The sequence below is a fragment of the Lacerta agilis genome, chromosome 10 (assembly GCF_009819535.1).
Source record: "Lacerta agilis isolate rLacAgi1 chromosome 10, rLacAgi1.pri, whole genome shotgun sequence".
Taxonomy (NCBI): domain Eukaryota; kingdom Metazoa; phylum Chordata; class Lepidosauria; order Squamata; family Lacertidae; genus Lacerta; species Lacerta agilis.
Genome location: NC_046321.1, coordinates 18,233,326 through 18,252,318, shown reverse-complemented (window position 1 = coordinate 18,252,318; position 18,993 = coordinate 18,233,326). Strand labels below are relative to the sequence as shown.

At 40.4% G+C, this 18,993-nt stretch overlaps 1 protein-coding gene across 18 annotated transcripts in view; it reads right to left on the bottom strand.

The window, feature by feature from the left end:
- Positions 1 to 18,993, bottom strand: part of BICD1 (BICD cargo adaptor 1) — a 118,400-nt gene that overhangs the window by 30,994 nt on the left and 68,413 nt on the right. For 6 of the 18 annotated variants that reach the window (XM_033163179.1, XM_033163181.1, XM_033163182.1 and 3 more), the window contains exons 5-8: positions 16,062 to 16,499; positions 11,751 to 12,842; positions 7,167 to 7,318; positions 4,502 to 4,709 (exon numbers count right to left, since the gene is read on the bottom strand). In XM_033163179.1, the coding sequence (XP_033019070.1) occupies positions 4,502 to 4,709; positions 7,167 to 7,318; positions 11,751 to 12,842; positions 16,062 to 16,499 (1,890 nt within the window). Of the gene's footprint in view, positions 1 to 313; positions 425 to 2,973; positions 3,174 to 4,391; positions 4,710 to 7,166; positions 7,319 to 11,750; positions 12,843 to 16,061; positions 16,500 to 18,993 lie in introns of those variants that run through there. The other 12 variants (XM_033163175.1, XM_033163176.1, XM_033163177.1 and 9 more) reach the window with 7 other exon arrangements.

Genomic DNA, 18,993 nt, shown 5'->3' with positions numbered 1-18,993 from the left:
TGAGCCTACTCAAAGTAAGGCTCTTTTGGAGTTGCAGTTAAAAGACAAATAAAAAAGATAAGCATTTCTTCTAATAGATGATAACGAAGTATCTAAGTCAAAAGGCAGAGTGCAAGTTTGTATTATTGGAAGGGCAATGGGGCTAGAAAAAGGAACTTTTTCATTTGAAAGAACTCTTCCGTTTAAAAGAATTAAAAATACATCAGATCATTTCCACCAAAAGCATGTCAGATTTGGATCAACTTTAGCACATTCCAACAGCGTAATTATCAGTGGTGGAGGAACTATGCATAATGACCAAAAGTACCCCCACCTTGTATTTGGTAACATGTACTGGGCCTAGATGCAAAATCCATGAAAATTCCTCTCAAGTGCTCCTCATGAGGGATGTTCTGCCTTTTGCAACGTTCCACTGGTGCCAGAACTTTTGAGAGGTAGAAAAGAGGCGGTTATAAGTAATAAGCAGGGTACAGGGGAGACATGAAGGCAACAATGGAAATGACTTTATTCTGATTGCCTCTCACAATTCATTACCTGTGATATCCTGGTCTGCCATTTTTGCGACATGCCTAAATCCAGTGTATAGCTGAACTAATCAATCTGACATAATTTGCCATATATAACACTGTGCTAGGCTTGTGCAGAACCAACAACTAGTTTTCTAGCAGAATTTAGATGGTGAGCTGTACCCTAAAAAGGAGATCTCTGCTGAATCTATTTTATGCTATCTTAAGGTGTGTTCAGGCAACATGGGAACAGGGGCAGTGTGTGCACAAAAGCCCCACCCCCACCATCCATATGCACATCACCCCATCCCCACTGCTTTGTCTCCCACCTACATGGGACTTTTATCTGTGTATGTTTGAACGCAAACAGATTAACTCTGTGCAGTTCAGGTCCCTGCTTCATCAGAGTCCCCAGTCACACAGAGGGCTCTACTTGCATTCAAGCAAAATTGAGTAGAAGCTCCATTTAGACAAGAGGGGGGAAGCGAGGGTGTTAGGGACAGGTCTTGGGTGAACGCCCCTGTCCTCAGCCACACTTTACCTACACTGGTTATCAATATGCTTTGCTTTTATTAGTTAATCAGATGCTTCCCAAATCTTTCTGGTGAAAATTTGGTTTGGCTTGTAGAAAAAACTGCTTCAAGATTTACAAACATCTTGCTGTCCTTTACACATTATTACCACATAAATCACAAGCACTGAGTCAGCTTAAAGTTGATTTTGCAGAATCAGGCAAGGGTGATCAGAAGCCACATTATAAGAAGAGTTATGCACCCCAGAATGTATATCACCAGGCCAAAGGGCTTCTCCCCACTATAGCTCGTTTCAGACTGAAAAACAAAGATACTCCCCTTTTACTAATAGGAGGCATGGCACTGCTTTATGTATTTCCCCCCTAAACTTTCACATAATGATTCTAAGTAACCATTATGGTTCTCCGGGAAACAGACTTCAATTCCACAGGATACTACTGTATTTCAAACACTTTCTTTGTGAAAAATGCCATTTCCGATATGTAAACAAGCTATTCCATCTACAATAGTTGCACAAGGTTGCAGATGAAGGGCACTATCCAGCTATGTATTTCTGCTACTGCAAGGACTTTTGGCTGTGCAATGGAACTTATCCCCCTCCTCTCCTCTCCCTGCATGCCCCCTTATTCTGCTCTGGGAGTTCCCCCAGACCTCCTGAGCAGATCTGGAGAGGGGGCAGGAGGTACAAGGGGAGAAAAGAAGAAGGGGAAGTTCCATAGTGCAAGAAATCCTTGCACTAACAGAACTACTTTGTTGGATACCACTGAGAGCTTTTAACCTGTAAGTGCCTCTTATTACAAAGCGCCGTGTAGGCTTAATGTTTCCATGTTGTTTCCAGTTGGCCAAACTGTCAGTAAGCAACATACAAGGGCATGAAAGGAACACTAGCCGTAAATCCAGGGTAAATGTTCAAGTCTTGGCCTCAACCCAACACAGTTAAGCAGTTAAACCACTGAAATTACCTCTGTTAGGTTGTGCACATTGTGTCAAAACTCAATAAGGTTTTATCTTTCTTCTAACTTTTCCTAAAATTTCACACCATTCAAAAGTTCCCCTGCACTTGGAAGGTTTCTTTGAATTATGTTATCAGTACCTTGCACAGTAAACAACTGGCACATTGTAAGAAAAGGCAACATGTTAGCTCTGAAGATATGCATCTATCTGTTGAAAGATAATTATAATATACTGTTCAACCAAGTTATCATAGCTGTTTCATTGCACCAGTTTATTATTTCATCAAATGGCTTCAAATGAAACACTGGATCAAACTCAACCAAGGCACTAACAGAACTCCAGTTGAAATTATTATCTTGACTACAGTAACATGACCCAGTTCAGGCAATCATTCAAGGCTTCATAATCTATGCATTATGAAGTTGTGAATGACCATTGGGTCCCAGCACTGCTCCCCTTGCTTCTCTTCTCCTGCCTTATAGTAAGTCTGAGTTCCCTGCTACATCCAACCATGGGAATTCTGGCTTAACAAACAGGAATGGTTAGTTAGTTAACATACCAGAATTTCCAGAGGAGCTCTGACTTAATACAAGCCAGGATCTTTGCACCCAAGTCAGTGCACAATGGGGAGGGGGCAAGGGAAGAGTATTTGACGCAGACTCGTCTTCCTGGCTTCATAAAGCATTGCTTCTGAAGCCTTGACTGACTATCTGACCTGGGCCAGAGGGAAATGTGACCCACTGAGAATTTTGCTTGAAATGAGCAGAGGGCACTTCGGAAGAAATCTTCCAATCACATACTCCAGAACAGTTTCACTGATTATCATGTAGGAGTAGTCTGGGGCAGTCTAAAGATGCAAATCTATAAAAGACGGAAGAATGTGCCCAAATTAAAAATTGCATGTGCAGTGTTTGGCAGGGATTCCCCCTATACTCAGCTAATCATTTTGCACTACATGCACCCAAGGAAAAAATGTTTACCTGGGATGGCCACAGTTAACCTTTTTTCCTTGCTGAGATGGTGCCCATAGAAGAATTCATTCATGGAGGCCATGGAAGGGGGGCCCCTCAGAAGAAATGATTCTGTGGAGGTGTGATCAGGGGGGGTTCTTAATAAAGGCAGTAGGTGGGTCCCTGAAGTCCTGGGATGGCTCTGATCACAAGGGGAAGGTGAGAATAGTCTTGCAGGAGATCCAAGAAAAAATACATACGAAAACAAAAGAGTTTTTACTTTAATTACTGAGCAATGGCTCCTTGAATGACATTATCACATTCCTTCTCCCCCCCCCCCCCCCGCACCACCCTCCATGAAGCAAACCAGCATGTTGTCACCACCCCTATCATTGCTGCCACCCGACAGGAAAACATATTTCCTATAAAGGGAAGCTTCGCTTATAAAATTTAGAAAGAGAAGATACAAGCTGCTCAACATGACCCATCAAGCTGAGCATAGATCACCTGCCATGTACAATGGCCCACCATAGGGTCAATAAAATCTGTTTTTGCTGCTTGCTTGGGGCTCTTCTTCAGTGTTGTCAAGAATCTGAGGCCATAATACATGGTGGTGGTGTTGCTTGGTGGGTCACATCTTGTATAGGGCCCCTCATCCAATTCTCATCCCCCAATTTAGGTATTTAATTATTATTTAGGCATCATGCATATTTTCCATTTCATTTATAATATCTGCATTTAACATTTATGCTGAATGTGTAAGTACACAGACAATGAAAGTCTGCCCTAAAAGTCTCTTAACAAGGGGAATCTTGTTTAGATACTGTTCGTGGAAGTTGTTCCCACAAAGTGGTGGGACCTTTTGTCCACCATCTTCTCCTTGACCTCCCTTCCCCTGTTGGTGGGACAGCAACAGAACTATATGCAACTCTGCAAACCACTAGTGTTTGTTTCTGGGTTTGAATAAAAGTCATCTGCTATTGAACATTTATTCATTTTAACACAGGTGTTGAGAAGCACAACAGGATAATCACATTCCTTGCCCACATTTCAATAATGAAGAGAAAAAGAAAAGTTTATAAGCACCTTAGTTTATCAGAGGATCATTTCCCTTTGGATGTGGATATGCCTCTTAGATATGCCCCTCCACTTCACCCCGCCCCATCAAGAGGTATATTTTTGCTATGTATTAAGCAGATACATTCAAAACATACAGAATATGCTGAAATACTGACAGAATATGAACCATGACTATATCAAAAGGAAGAAAAAATATTATGGGCAGATGGAATTACTAGCCAAGCTTCACATTTTGAAAAGTCACTTCTTCACACAGCCCAATCTCTCAATGACCCCAGCCAAAATATATTCATTATTTGCAATTCAGTGAATGACCTTAATTCAAGTCAGGCCACTGCACTGTACTATAAAGATGACTGCATGCATACCTTTTCCTCTGAGTGCCACTGCTGACCAGTATGTTTGGTTGCTGTGGGCCCTGACTATGCAGGAGGAAAGTGTCTATGGTTGGCACGGTGGCTGATGCCTCCTCACTTACTTTAGGGCTGCCGATCTTGCTCTTTCCAAGTTTGCCTTTGCTCCGCCGGGACTGCTCGTGATCAAACTCTAAGTCTTCCAGACGCTGGGTGAGGGCGAGCTTTTGCTGGATAGCCATCCGCAGCAAAGAGTTTAAGGTCTTCTTCTCATCCTCTGCAGCTGCCAATTGCCTCTGCATCTCATCCAACTGTGTTACGTATTCATCACACCTGGAGAGAGAGAGCGAGGGAGAGAGAAGTGTCTTCCAGATTATGTGAACGTCCCTCACGGAGAAATGTCAGCATGAACCAGCTACATATGAAAAAAGTACCCATCACCTGTTATCATGGCAGCTGAAAAAGTATGTCTAAAGTAACTGATCTTGCTGCCTGCTGGCTATATTTATGTGCAGTCTGGGCCAATTTAATGCTTTTCCATGACAGAAAAAGGTACTAAATTTGCCTGAGTCAATGGGCCATAAGACATTTCTAACATGGACCTGCCCTGAATTATTCTCAATTCAATGAGAGAGAGAAACAAAACAATATGCAATCAAAAAGGGTCAGCCAAGCAAAAGGCTCCAAGAAACCCACTGAACAAAACCAATCTGAGTGAAAAACCCTCTCAGTCCCATGACTTGAAATCATGCAACAAGCACAAGACACTGGAGAAAACTATTTCCTCAGTTACTCATCTCTTACTTGCTCTGAAACTTACATATGCCACTACTAACATTTACTGGATCTGCTGGAAAGGTGGAAGGTGTGGCGGGACTTGCTTAAGGAAATTAAATTAATGCAATCTATATTGCAATGTAAATTAAAAATGGACATGACCCCAGGACGTTTCAAGTAGAAATATTCCTAACAGAGCCAAGACATTATGTCATAGTATTAGTAATCAGCTGGAGGGAAACATATTTAATTATACTGAAAGCAGAGCTTCTTTCCTTACAGGAACTTTCATTTCAGTACAAGCCAAGCACTCAAAAAGTCACAATGTTCTGTACTTAAGTGGACTCTGATGCTGATCAATAACTGATTTCTTTTTTTTTTGTTCCCAACTGTCTAAATGCTTTATTAATGGCTAATTTGTTAATATAAAAGAACCACTGCTTTATATATTAACTGCTACATGGACTGCATTTGAAAAGAACTGAAACTCTTCAGTGAAGCTCAGAAAGAACTACAGTGGTGCCTCGCAAGACGAAAATAATTCGTTCTGCGAGTGCTGTCATATAGCTAATTTTTCATCTTGCGAAGCACCAACGGGAGAATAGCGGTTTGACGGGGGGGGGGGGATTTTTCGTCTTGCGAGGCAAGCCCATAGGAAAATTTGTCTTGCGAGACAGCCTTTCGCTAGCGAATGCCTTTCGTCTAGCGAGTTTTTCGTCTAGCGAGGAGCGAGGCATTCGTCTAGCGAGGTACCACTGTAATTATCAAATTAAGTAACTCCCAAATTTTACTAAAGTATAAGCTCACCAGAAATTCTGCAGTAAAAATAGGAAAGTTTTAGGGAATTTGAAAACTTTTATTATTTATACGCCTAATACCTCTCCATACTAAAGTATCAATTTTTCCTCTTAATTCAAAGCACTGTTAAGTATGCCCTAATCTCTTTTGATATTACTGCTTCATAAGCCTGTTTCTCCCCCTTTTTAAGTTTATAAGTTTGAATTTTGTGCCTTGGTTGTTTTTTGTTTGTTTGTTTCCTTTAAAAGTAATTCAAATAACCTCATGTCCCAGCTGAAATGAACCAGCACAACAGAGAAACCCTTATGACATAAATAACTACGTGTTTGTCTTAGTTTCTCTTGGGAAAGAAGGCCATATCTCTGAAAGAGTGTGATCGCTGGAAGCACAAGATGTCACAACAGGGACCTGCATTTTATCACAGTTGATAATGGAGGTTGCTGTAGAGACTGAGGGCGGAATGGACTTGAGAAGCTGGGGTGTTTGACTCGGGCTGCAATCCTAACCACACTTGCCTAAAAGTAAGCCCTATTTGAGTCAGCTGGGCTGCACTGCACTGTAAGATATTAAGCATTAACTATCTGCCTGCTAAGCAAGAATGAACTTTGAGAACTCTTAATGAGAAAAAGGAATAAATGGACTACAGTACTTCAAGTACTTCAGTTCTTGAACGAAATCTGATCCGGAAGCTTGTTCAGCTTCCAAAACGTTCGAAAACCGAGGCATGGCTTCCAATTGGTTGCAAAAGCTTCTTGCACTGAGCGGAAGCTGCGTTGCATGTTCAGGTTCCACAAAACGTTCAAAAATGGAAGCATTTACCGTATAACACGCCCCCATGTATAAGTTGTTGGGCTTTTTGGGGGGAGGATTGCACAGAGTTGTTGAGCTTTTTAACGGGGGGGGGGATGCAACCAAACACCCATCACCCATAACCACTACCCGTGTATAAGATGCCCCCAGGTTTAAAACATTATTTTAAAGTAAACAGAGCTATTCTTATACACAGAAAAGTATGGTACTTCTGGGTTTTCGGCGTTCAGGAGCCAAAATGTACAATAACAGAGGCGTTCGGGAACCGAGGTTCCACTGTACTCATAAAATCATTTGCATTATCCCAATGTACTATCTTTCTTTATTATTTAGATTGTTTTATGTCAAGTTATATATGATAAAGAAATTAAATTTATTTATTTATTTATAAAATTATTTCAGTACCTGGTTGCGAACATGGCTCTCAAGGATGAGAAGGTTGCTGCATCTTCTTTCAAAGCCTTTAACTCATTACGTAGTTTAGTCATGGTTTCTGTCACCATGGCCTTCTCATTCTCATACTTATTCTTCAGATTAGCCAGGGCCACTTCAGCTGTCTGAAGCAAAGACACAGCCATTATATATGTATGTATATTGAATAACACAAAATAAGAAGAGTCTGCTGAATCAGGCCAATGGCCCACCCAGTCCAGCATCCTGTTCTCACAGTGGCCAACCAGATGCCTGTGGGAAACCCGTAAGCAGGACCTGAGCATATCAGCACTGTCCCCTCCTATGGTTTCCAGCAAATGAGATTGAGAAGCATATTGCTTGTGACAGTAAAGGTAGGCTGGATGGAACAGAAACTACAAGAAACAGAAGCGAATATGCTATGTTTAGCTCAACAACTGTCATATTTAACTAGCTGAGACAATATACTCACATTTACACAGCATGTCATTAGTGCAAATTTATTTCAGTCTGGCTTATGCAATACAACTGGAATACACTGCATTTCAAACATTTGAGGCAAAAGTTTTCTTTGGCTGAAAAAAGATGGCAGTCTGAGGGAGACTTCATCCCGATGGTGCAGTGGTAAGAACTCTGGTTAAGAACTTAATTCGTTCTGGAGGTCTGTTCTTAACCTGAAGCTGTTCTTAACCTGAGGTACCACTTTAGCTAATGGGGCCTCCCGCTGCTGCCATGCCGCCGCCGCACGATTTCTGTTATCATCCTGGGGCAAGTTCTTAACCCAAGGTACTACTCCTGGGTTAGTGGAGTCTGTAACCTGAAGTGTTTGTAACCTGAGGTGTTTGTAACCCGAGGTACCACTGTATAACGTTCTTTTGCCCCACTGCCAACTCCAGTCAAATGTTTTGAAACAATACAAATATCTGCAAAACCCATTTACTGGAGGCCAAGTGGGACGAGTATAAGCTTATTACAAAGGAATTTCAGAAATAGACTGGAAAGAGAAGTTGCTGAATTGCAACTCATTACCAAACTTAAAACCACGGAAAGACCTGGTCTGAACAAAAACATTGGATTCTTATCTCATTATACATGACAAAGCTATCTTTAGCCATCTCACCCCTTGCTTTTTCCTGTAAGACCAATTGCAGTCGTTAACAGTCGTTAACAGGTTTTCCACACCTAGCAGCCGATCACCCATTCCCACCACCCTTCTGAGTAATACCCCTCCCCACTTTCTCACTATATATAAGGGTCTGGTAACTTCTGTTTCAGAGTATTTGAAGAAGTGTGTATGCACACAAAAGCTCATGCCAAGAACAAACTTACAGTAGTTGGTCTCTAAGGTGCTACTGGGGAATTTTTTTTATTTTTTTGTTTTGACTATGGCAGACCAACACGGCTACCTACCTGTAACTGTTGGAATAAGTTATGCTTGCAGATAAAAGTCAAGACAGGGTTAATCTGAATATACTGTTCTTGTACCTGCAGCTTGTTAGGTGTGAATCAGTCAGAGCCAGATGCCAATGATTCAGCACAAAGTAGAGTATAAGTAGCCCTGTATTTGTAACGAGGTGTTGGTAGTGTGGCTGACTGAATTTATGCTGGGAGAACATTTGCTGGGACATCCTGTATTTGTAAGCTGTCTGCCTAGAACAAGAGGCAGTCAGAGGTAGGAACTGTGTTGTACTTTTTTTAGTGAACTACCTGTCAGTAAATATACTGACTGTACTGAGCTGTCTAGTGTTGTTATATATAGGAAAAGTAAAAGGTTAAGGTAAATGACCCCCGGACAATTAAGTCCAGACAACTGTGGGTTGTGGCGCTCATCTCGCTTCAGGCTGAGAAAGCCGGTGTTTGTCCACAGACAGCTTTCTGGGTCATGTGGACAGCATGACTAAACCGCTTCTGGAGAAACAGAACACCAGGATGGAAACCAGAGTGTATGGAAACGCCGTTTACCTTTCCGCTGCAGCAGTACCTATTTATCTACTTGCACTGGTGTGCTTTCGAACTGCTAGGTTGGCAGAAGCTGGGACAGAGCAACGGGAGCTCATCCCGTCACAGGGATTTGAACCACCGACCTTCTGATCGGAAAGCCCAAGCGGCTCAATGGTTTAGACCACAGCGTCACCCACATCCCTTTACAGGAAAACCAGGGGGTATGACAGAGTTGGATCAATGACTGAAGTTTTGGCAATTAGAGCATTTGCCTTTGTTGTAGCTGTATTTAGGATTGATCGTGTTGCCTAAAGCCAACAATCTGTATATGTAATGCAGCAATCTAAACATTAAAGCATTTTGACATAATTCTTCGAGTTTTCATTCTTCAGCAACTAGAAGCCATAACACCACTCTAGAGATGTGAGAACTCTTTGAGTATGGGCATACAGAAGTTATTGGTTCAGGAACAACTCTCTAAGTCCGAAATCAGTTAATACACATTCCTATACTAGCAAGAATAATTCAGAGGTACAGAATATAGAATAACATGAGACTGGTAGCACTACATGAAATCATAGCATATAAACAAGCTACCCAAACAAGGTTGTGCAGAGCTGAGGCTTGATATTCAGAGCCGCTTATCTATCTTTGCATAAGCAAGGTGTGTGAGTGACTCAGGCAGAGAGCTCCTGACTGGTTCAAAAAGTGGTGGTTTTTTATGCATTTTGCACATTTTGATACGTATCAGAATTTCACACCCTTATTGATGTTTGTTCATTTCATAAAATGTATATACCACTTGATTGTAAAAAAAAAAAGTCAAAGAGTTTATAAAAAAGATAAATCAAGAAAAATTACACCCCTATTTTAAAATATACCAAAGTTAAAATACTAAAATAGATTAAAATTACCTCAACCTTCTGGATGGGCTGCCTATACAATTTTTTAAAGCAAAGTTACCGGTAATTGCTAGCTAACACAATTAAAATATGAGAAGAAACATTCCTTCCTAGCTGGTTTATGGGTTGTTTGTTTTTATTGCTTTATGGTAGCGTAATTAGCTGGTTTACACCTCGTATTTTGGTATTTTACTATCTGCAGACCAAAAGGTTGGTATATGTGTAATCAGTCTTTTTCAATCCCATCTATTTAATCTATCATCCAGGGGAAGACTGGTAATACCACACTCCTGAGGACACATATCTACAACGTTCATGTGCATTTCATATACAAACTGATGAAACTGAAAGCAACTGATTAGTCAAAACAGACTTTCAACTGGTTGTCTTTTTTTCTGATAGATATTATACATTTGTGTTTAATTGCATTTGTGTTTAATTGCCCTCACCTTCTGTCCTCCCAGCTCAAGCCTCCCAGGCCAAGGAAAATACATCTACCTAGATTTCTCCCTTTCCCATAGGACTGCTCTACCCATGTTATACTGCAGCAAAAACAGTAGCTGAAGTCAAATCCACACTAGTCTTTTTTAACATGTGTGTGTATCCACTCAGGTCTTTACGAACTCTGAATAATTAACTATTTCCATAATTCCATAATATGCATTCTTGTAAAGTGCCTTAATTATCAATTGCTGGACACTATGAGATGGTTCAGTTTTAATGCTCTGATCAGGATCAGGAGTATGCCACAGGTTAAAGCAGCCTCCTCCACTCATAAGCTCCAGTTCCTTCCTTCCTCTCCTCGTTTATAGTTTGCCATTACATTAAAGCCTCACTATAGTTTGCAGAAATAATTCTTTGCCTCTAAACCAGAATTGTAAACCATTGTTTGACGCAACTTCCTATCCTAAATTTGCCTATAATGTCAAACTAATTTTTGCTTAAACAAGACAAAGAATTGGGATTACGTGAAGGAGCTGGTTTGAAGTTTTGAGGTCTGAGTTGACCCCATGCAAAAGCAAAATATGATTGGTTCCCTAGGCCTCTGGAATTCAATGCAATCTAGAGTGTATGCCACATTTATTATTATGCAGAATGCTCAAGTTTGTTCAATAAAAACTAAGTGAACTAAGTTCATTGTTGCAATAAAGTAATTTTATCAGTTCTTTTAAAGTAATTTTGGGTAAGAGTACCTAAAATAAAATAAATTATGTGAGAGGCCAACGGAAAACCAAAGAAAGTCTGTGTTTTATGGGAACCGTACGTAGGTTGCCATAAACATACGTAAAGGTAAAGGGACCCCTGACCATTGGGTCCAGTTGCGGATGACTCTGGGGTTGCGGCGCTCATCTCGCTTTATTGGCCAAGGGAGCCAGCGTACAGCTTCCGGGTCCTGTGGCCAGCATGACTAAGCCGCTTCTGGCGAACCAGAGCAGCACACGGAAACGCCGTTTACCTTCCTGCCAGAGCGGTACCTATTTATCTACTTGCACTTTGACGTGCTTTCAAACTGCTAGGTTGGCAGGAGCAGGGACCGAGCAATGGGAGCTCACCCCGTCATGGGGAATCGAACTGTTAACCTTCTGATCGGCAAGCCCTAAGCTCTGTGGTTTCACCCACAGCGTCACCAGCGTCCCATGCCATAAACATAGGCTTACCTAAATTAAAAGTACCCTTAAACTTGTTAGTTAAAACACATACCTTCCTAATGGCAGATGGGCAGTTAACAGCTTACCTGCTTGTTGGCTTTCAACACAGCCCTTAGGGTCGCTATCTGCTCTCGTTTCGTACTCAGCAGGGACTTCAATTTCAGTATTTCTTCCATTAAGGCCTCCTTGTCCTTATCAATCATAGGTACTAGTTCACGGGCTGCTGCACGCTGCCGTGACAGCTGCAGCGACCGATCTACAGCCTTCTGCAAGTGCTTGATTTGGTCCCTTATTATGGCATTCAGGTTGTAAATATTCATCGGTTCTTTGCGAATGTCACTAGTGTCGGAAACTGGGGAGGAAGGGGGGGCTGTGATGACTGGAGAAATTGTGGGTGTCTTTGTTGGACTTTGCTCTTTGTTGGCTTCTGCACTCTCCCTTGAAATCTGCTCAGTCGGTGTCCTCACTTCTATTGGAGATGCCATCCCTCTCCTAGCCAGCCGTGGGGACAGAAGCCCCCTTGGATCATCAGGTCCCTTGAGGCTCCCACTTCTAGTAACTCTGCTTTGCCTGTAATAATCTAGCATAACCCTATTAGGAGTTTCGTTGTTACACAAACACACATGGTGATAGAGCTGAGCCAGCTCCTCACTGAAAGTCACCAGCTCATCCTGGGCTGTGTTGAGTGTATTGTGGTTCTCATTTGCAACACCTGTAATTCTTTGCAAGTCTTTTTCCATCTGCATCATTTTCTCGTGGCTATCCTTAGTTGACTTTTCCAGGTTTGTCACCTGCTCATCATATATCTGGATCCTGCTCTCATACTTCGCCTTTTCTTCGGTGTAGTTTTCAACACATTTATTGTATTTCTCCTTCAAGGCCTTTATTTCAGCTTTGAGGTCAATCACCTCCGTGACAGCTACTTTGTATTTGCACTCTAGAATCTCTAAGCCATTGATGTCCACTTCATAGTCATGGGTTTCTTCCCCAGAATCCCGGCCTTTCTCAAAATCTAGCTCTTTAAATTCTTTGTTGCTTTGTAAACCCCTCATAGAGTTGACATGCTCAGTGAGCCTGTGGACCCGCTCATGTTGCTCAGTAAGTGCTCCCTTTGTGTGTTCCAGCTGGGTCTGTGACTCCTGAAGATTAGCCAGGAGAATAGCTTTCTCGCGCTCCACCTGCAATAACCCAGGGAGAAAAATATTAATGTCTCAAAAAAGAAGCTGGGTGCAAAACTAACTGCTCAGTACCCATTGGTATCTTAAAAAGCCTGAGCCTAGCAACTGGCACCTCTACTACTGCTGAGGTCAGAAAGTTCCTCCTCCTAAGAAATCACACAGTATCTTACATTTTGCAAGAAAGTTGCATTTTATTTATTTAAGGCATTTGTATGATGCCCTTCATTATAATACATCCTAGGTCAGTTCACAATAAAAAATACACTAAAATAAAAGCACAAAAAACAAGTTAAAAAACAAGAAAAGCACCTTCCAGATACATCACAACTTCAAAGTCAATTGAGACAGCAAAATGGATGACTTAGCTTCAGTGCTTAAAATATAGCTTCCTTGCCCATCAGACCTAAAAAATAATTTCATTTAAAATGCCAGAGAAACAATGTCTTAACCTGTACCTTTGCTGGTTATTATGGTGGTGATGGTGGTTGTTCTTGTTCCTGTTATTTATAAAGCAATTGGTATTGTGCTAGCAAAAGTAAATAAACAATTCCTTCTCATGTTCTGTGTTCATGGGCCTAGTGGCCCAGTTAAAGCATCATATTAAACTATAGCTATGTGAGCAAGCAGCATTGCTGGTGCACACTACTCAAAAGCTGCCATGTTCCTCTCTCACTCTTGCTGCAGTTGCACCATGGACAAAATAAGCAAGAATCTGGCTAATGTCGACTGAATCCAGGCTTGTGGTTTGTATCCTACTTGTTAACTGGTTCCAGTTTCTTGAGCCTAGATTCGGATAACACAACATGTTGGCCTGCAGCTTGCTTTGTCCATCAGAAAGGGAACAACATGAGACCCTTTCTGGGCAGCTTGCTTTGTCCATCAGAAAGGGAGCAACATGAGACCCTTTCTGGGCAATGTGCATTTGCATGCTGCTCATTCATGTGAAAGTTTGTTTTCAATTATGGTTTAATGTGGCATGCAAATACTGTAAGCCAATATTTGTGTCACCAGTCATAGGCAACAATATTTTCCACCAAACCTGGAAAATTTTAGTTGAGATATGCACACCATTCCAAGTACTTTAGATATATTTTAACAGCAATTTGAGGGGGAAATGCCATTAGACTAGCAGTGTATTATTATTTTTTAAAGGAAAGAACAGCAGCAAATGAGCTCTTTCAAGTGTGAGTGGTGCAACTTGTTTGATGAGATGTAATAAAACCAAACCTAATTAGTTTAGTAGATGGTGGCCATTATTATTTCAAACCCCATGACACATAAAAGATAGTAATTTATGGAAATATTAGGTGAATATATAATTAGGAAGAGAGATAATTAGGAACAGTGTTCCTGGCTCTAGGCAATAATCTTGATAGGTACTACATTTGTATTACTGTTGTCATACACAAGCTATATAGGCCTTGTACTGACAAACAATCTACTATAAAATAGTAATCTATCTTGTTCCATGCCACCACAATCTCAAAGTTCTTTTGGTGCTCTGTTGGCTTCTTAATGGCCCATCCATTGCTTAATTAGCTAATTCCAGAGGAATTAGGTCTAGCTTAATTAGCTATTACAGGATTTAGGTGCCCAACACACAGCTTAATACACACAGGTCTGTCCTAATACAAATAACTCTAATACACACTGGTCTGGCTGATCTAGCTATTTCCCAGTTGTAACACTGGGAATTTAAGAGTGACTAGCACCAACAAACTCATGGTGAAACTTGGAAGCTCATCTGCTTCTATGGAAAAATAATTTAAACTGTATGTAAAAAGCAAACTTTATCCTAACTCTATAAATATAAGTATCTGCAATGTTGGGCTATAAGTAGGTGGAGTGGAGGGACAGGATTGCACAGGAGAAGAATCCAGGGAGGCTACCTGAGGATCAGGATAGCTAAAGAAAGTAAGGAATTGTATGCACAGGCAGCATAGGAGGAAACAGTAGATGACAGAGGTATATATAGTATATATAGTTGAAGAAAATGTAGGCATAGGGTACCGGAAAAGAGAATAAAAAGGAAGGCAAGATAAAACAGGGAGGTATATGCTTGTCAAAGCAGCACAGAACATAAAATATTGCATCTGTCATTTTTTCTGTCACTATAATGGGAAAAACCACATCTGGTGGAATTATTTCTCCTATGCAGTTACCAGAACTACAAAGCACCCTCCCACTGAGTGGATGAAAAATGTAGTTGGGCCCAATATCTGGTACATTATATGAAACTCCCTTTTTAATGACTGGTAGGTAGCTGTGTTGGTCTGCCATAGTCAAAACAAAATAAAAAATAAAAAAATCATTTCAGTAGCACCTTAGAGACCAATTAAGTTTGTTCTTGGTATGAAGTGTGCATGCACACAAAAGCTCATACCAACAACAAACTTAGTTGGTCTCTAAGGTGCTACTGGAAGAAATTTTTTCTTTTGTTTTCCCTTTTTAATAGTCCATGTGTTGTAAGAATATTTTTATCAAAGAAATTAAGCCTCAAAGGGGGGAATTTTTGTAAGAATGTACATGAATGTATGGGCCACATGTCTGAAGCAGCACCATTTTGACTCCCAGCTGACCAAGTATTTCTCAGCAAGGAGAGAAGACAATAGGAAAAGCTTCCCAATTCTCTTTGGGACTTATACCTCCCTGTAAATACAGTCTGGCAGGTATCTGTTAAGCTGAACACACTATCAATATGCGTAAGAGATTCAGGAACTAAGTATTTACTAGCTTAAAGGAATGTCTGGGCTACGCAGGAAAGGCAATCAGATAAGGCATTATCATATAAACTGGCAGGTATGGGAAAATAAACTTCTCAGATTTCTGTTGAAATTTGTTGGAGACTGCTTTTTTGTGATGTAGGTATGATGTATCTGGTGGGGGGTCTTGGGTTACACCCCTTCTGTGATGTATGTGTGAGGTTTCTGGGGGTGGTCTTGAATGGCAGCATGGGCAATTTCAAATTTCTTTATAAGAGCAGGCGCTCCTTTGTTCTGGGTCTTTTCCCTGCTCTCCTGTGTGTGGGGAAAACACCCTGTTGCAACAGCTTTAATGAAGATCAAGCTTACTAGCTCCTTTGCTTCTAAATATTCTCTGGTTGGCCTCTGTTATTTATTCCTACCGATGGAGAACCTGCAAAGGACTCTACAAGGGCTCTTGTGTACCCCCATAAGGGAATAAGAGCAGATTCTGTTTACAATACATGTCAAATGTTACCTGCATGAGCTGCTGTTTCAGTTTTTGCATTTCAGAGATGTTGAGCTCACTGAAGAGATCCGAGACTGGGTGCAGTGATTCTGCTTTCCTAACTGTGGGAGTCCGAAAGTCACCATTCATTTTCATGTGGGGTCCATGAATGTGTCCATTCATTTTGTCATCATTATTAGGTTCATTCCCATCCTCTCCAAACTTTAATCCATCTACCGAGATATTAATATGGTTATTATACATGCTATCATTTAGATTGATATACTGGGAGAGTTCCTTCCTCAGATTGTTCTTTTGCTCTCTCTCATTCTTTAACGTCTCCAGGGCTTCCTCTAGCTGATGCTCCGCAATCTCCTTTAACCGGATGGCATCTTCTAGCTGGCTATTAAGCAATACAGTTTCTTCCTCAAATCGTTTTATCTCGTGTTTCAGGCCTTCATATTCAACCTGAATTAGGTAAGATAAAGAACATTCAAAATACTAAAAGTTGGATTTACAAACAACCTGCCATTTGCTGCATCTGTTAAACTAAGGTACAAAAAAAGAGAGAGAGAAAAGAAAGACTGAACATACATACTGTACTTAAAACTGTTGGATGGAGAAAGGACTCAAATTCTACTGACTATATAAACTGGTCAGTAGAGAGATGCCTTGAAACCATTGTAATTCTATCGTAAGTTTGTTATATGTTACATCTTTCATAATGATGATTATGTAGTGCAAACCAAATTGGGGGGAGGTTAACAGTTTTTCAGAATAAACATTATCAGGCATATTTCATGAAATTTACCTCTTAACTAAAATGTATTGATTTTGTACCATCAAATGTGACCAAGTATTTTTTTGTAATTTAATAGAAAATCCAATATGTTTCAGGTGCTTCTACATGTTGCTAAGCCCAAGACTTACAGACATATATGGAAAAATGTTACAGGTAGGTAGCCGTGTTGGTCTGCCATACTCAAAGCAAAATAAAAAATAAAAAAATTCCTTCCAGTAGCACCTTAGAGACCAACTAAGTTTGTTCTTGGTATGAGCTTTTGTGCATGCATGAAAGCTTATACCATGAACAAACTTAGTTGGTCTCTAAGGTGCTACTGGAAGGATTTTTTTTATTTTTTATTTTGTTATGGAAAATGTATTAACTCAATCTGTAGAGCATGAGACTCTGAAGAAGAAGAAGAAGAAGAAGAAGAAGAAGAAGAAGAAGAGTTTGGATTTGATATCCCGCTTTATCACTACCCGAAGGAGTCTCAAAGCAGCTAACATTCTCCTTTCCCTTCCTCCCCCAAAACAAACACTCTGTGAGATGAGTGGGGCTGAGAGACTTCAAAGAAGTGTGACTAGCCCAAGGTCACCCAGCAGCTGCATGTGGAGGAGTGGAGACACGAACCTGGTTCACCAGATTACGAGTCTACCGCTCTTAACCACTACACCACACTGACTCTTAATCTCAGAGTCGTGGGTTTGAGCCCAACATTGAACAAAAAGATTCCTGCATTGCTGGGGGTTGGACTAGATGATCGTCGTAGTCCCTTCCATCTCTACAATTCTATGATTCTATGACTCTATAACCATTTTTTTAAACATTAAAGACACAAATGAAAAATATGTGTTCACTACATAAAAACATGAATTCAGGGAACATAGAGAGAAAATTGCTCAAAAACACACGGTAAGTTGTTTTTTTAAAGGAAAATGGTGTAACAAAAGCAATTGAGCACAAGGTTTTAATAAAAATACTAATTGAGACATATATATGACTTATTTTGTCCATCATCTTTTTGTGTATGTTAAGAATGATTAAATAAAAAAAATGGTTAAATAAAATGTTATGAATAAAAGCAGACACAGCAAAATAAAATTGTGAGAAGGTAAAGGTTTGAAAGATTGCATAGAAATACATAAATTTTCCCTGGAAACTACATGTCCAAAATCCCTAGTCAAGCTGATCAATATTCATTTATGAGAGACAGTTGGCTCTTTGCAAACAGCAGAAACATAAATTAATTCCTTTGTTAAAGATACAGCATATATTTATATACTATTCAAGTAACACAATTACTATATAATGAGTAATCTCAGAAGTTAATCAGCTCTTTATCTATGGTATAATTAGCAGTGATATTTTTTTTGCTGAAAATGGGAACAATTTTCTGCGTAACACAAAAAAGTGATTAGAAATTGTCCATTTTACAAAAAGAAAGAAAGAAAATGAAACATAGCCTCTGCTTACAATCTGCTATTTGTGTTTATAGGGTAGAATAATGTTGGATAGCAATTACTTCTAAATATAGTCTGGGTTCCAAAGAGCTATTTTAGGCAAATGTAAGTGCTTGTGACTCCCCAAAGGGATTTTGACTTTATTGCTTTGAACATCAGACCCACAAGCATACAATATCACAGATTGCTTCTGAGACTCCCTTCAGTTTTGGAAATGTTTTCTCACAATCAACTGCTCCCTTCTTTGGACCCTGCATAAGCTTCTAGCCCAATTGGCTTGGCAGCCAATTCCCCACCCATCTTCAGAGCCTGACCCTAAGGCTTAATAATGCTTTACAAAGGGGTGGTGGTGGGCCGGAGCTAGCAACTGCTAAATTGACGTCAAAACATTTAGCCAAATGCATCTCTATATACCCAGCTCACAACTCATGGCATTTTAAAATCTCTTAATAGAGCAGAGCTGTCACATGATAGACTGCAATCTAACCATGTGGAGTAATCAGATCACTCTTTTTTGTGGGTTCAGCATCCACCACTGACAGTACATTATATTCCATATTTTAAACCATTAACATGATTTTGTGGCACTGGTCAACTAAGTTACTGGTCTTCAGCTGATGGGTCAGAACTTACCACTGAGTTGCAGGCTGGCTAAATGTGGGTTGCAGCAGCACCATGACCATACAAATGTATGGTAATAAAATTAAGAAATAAAGCT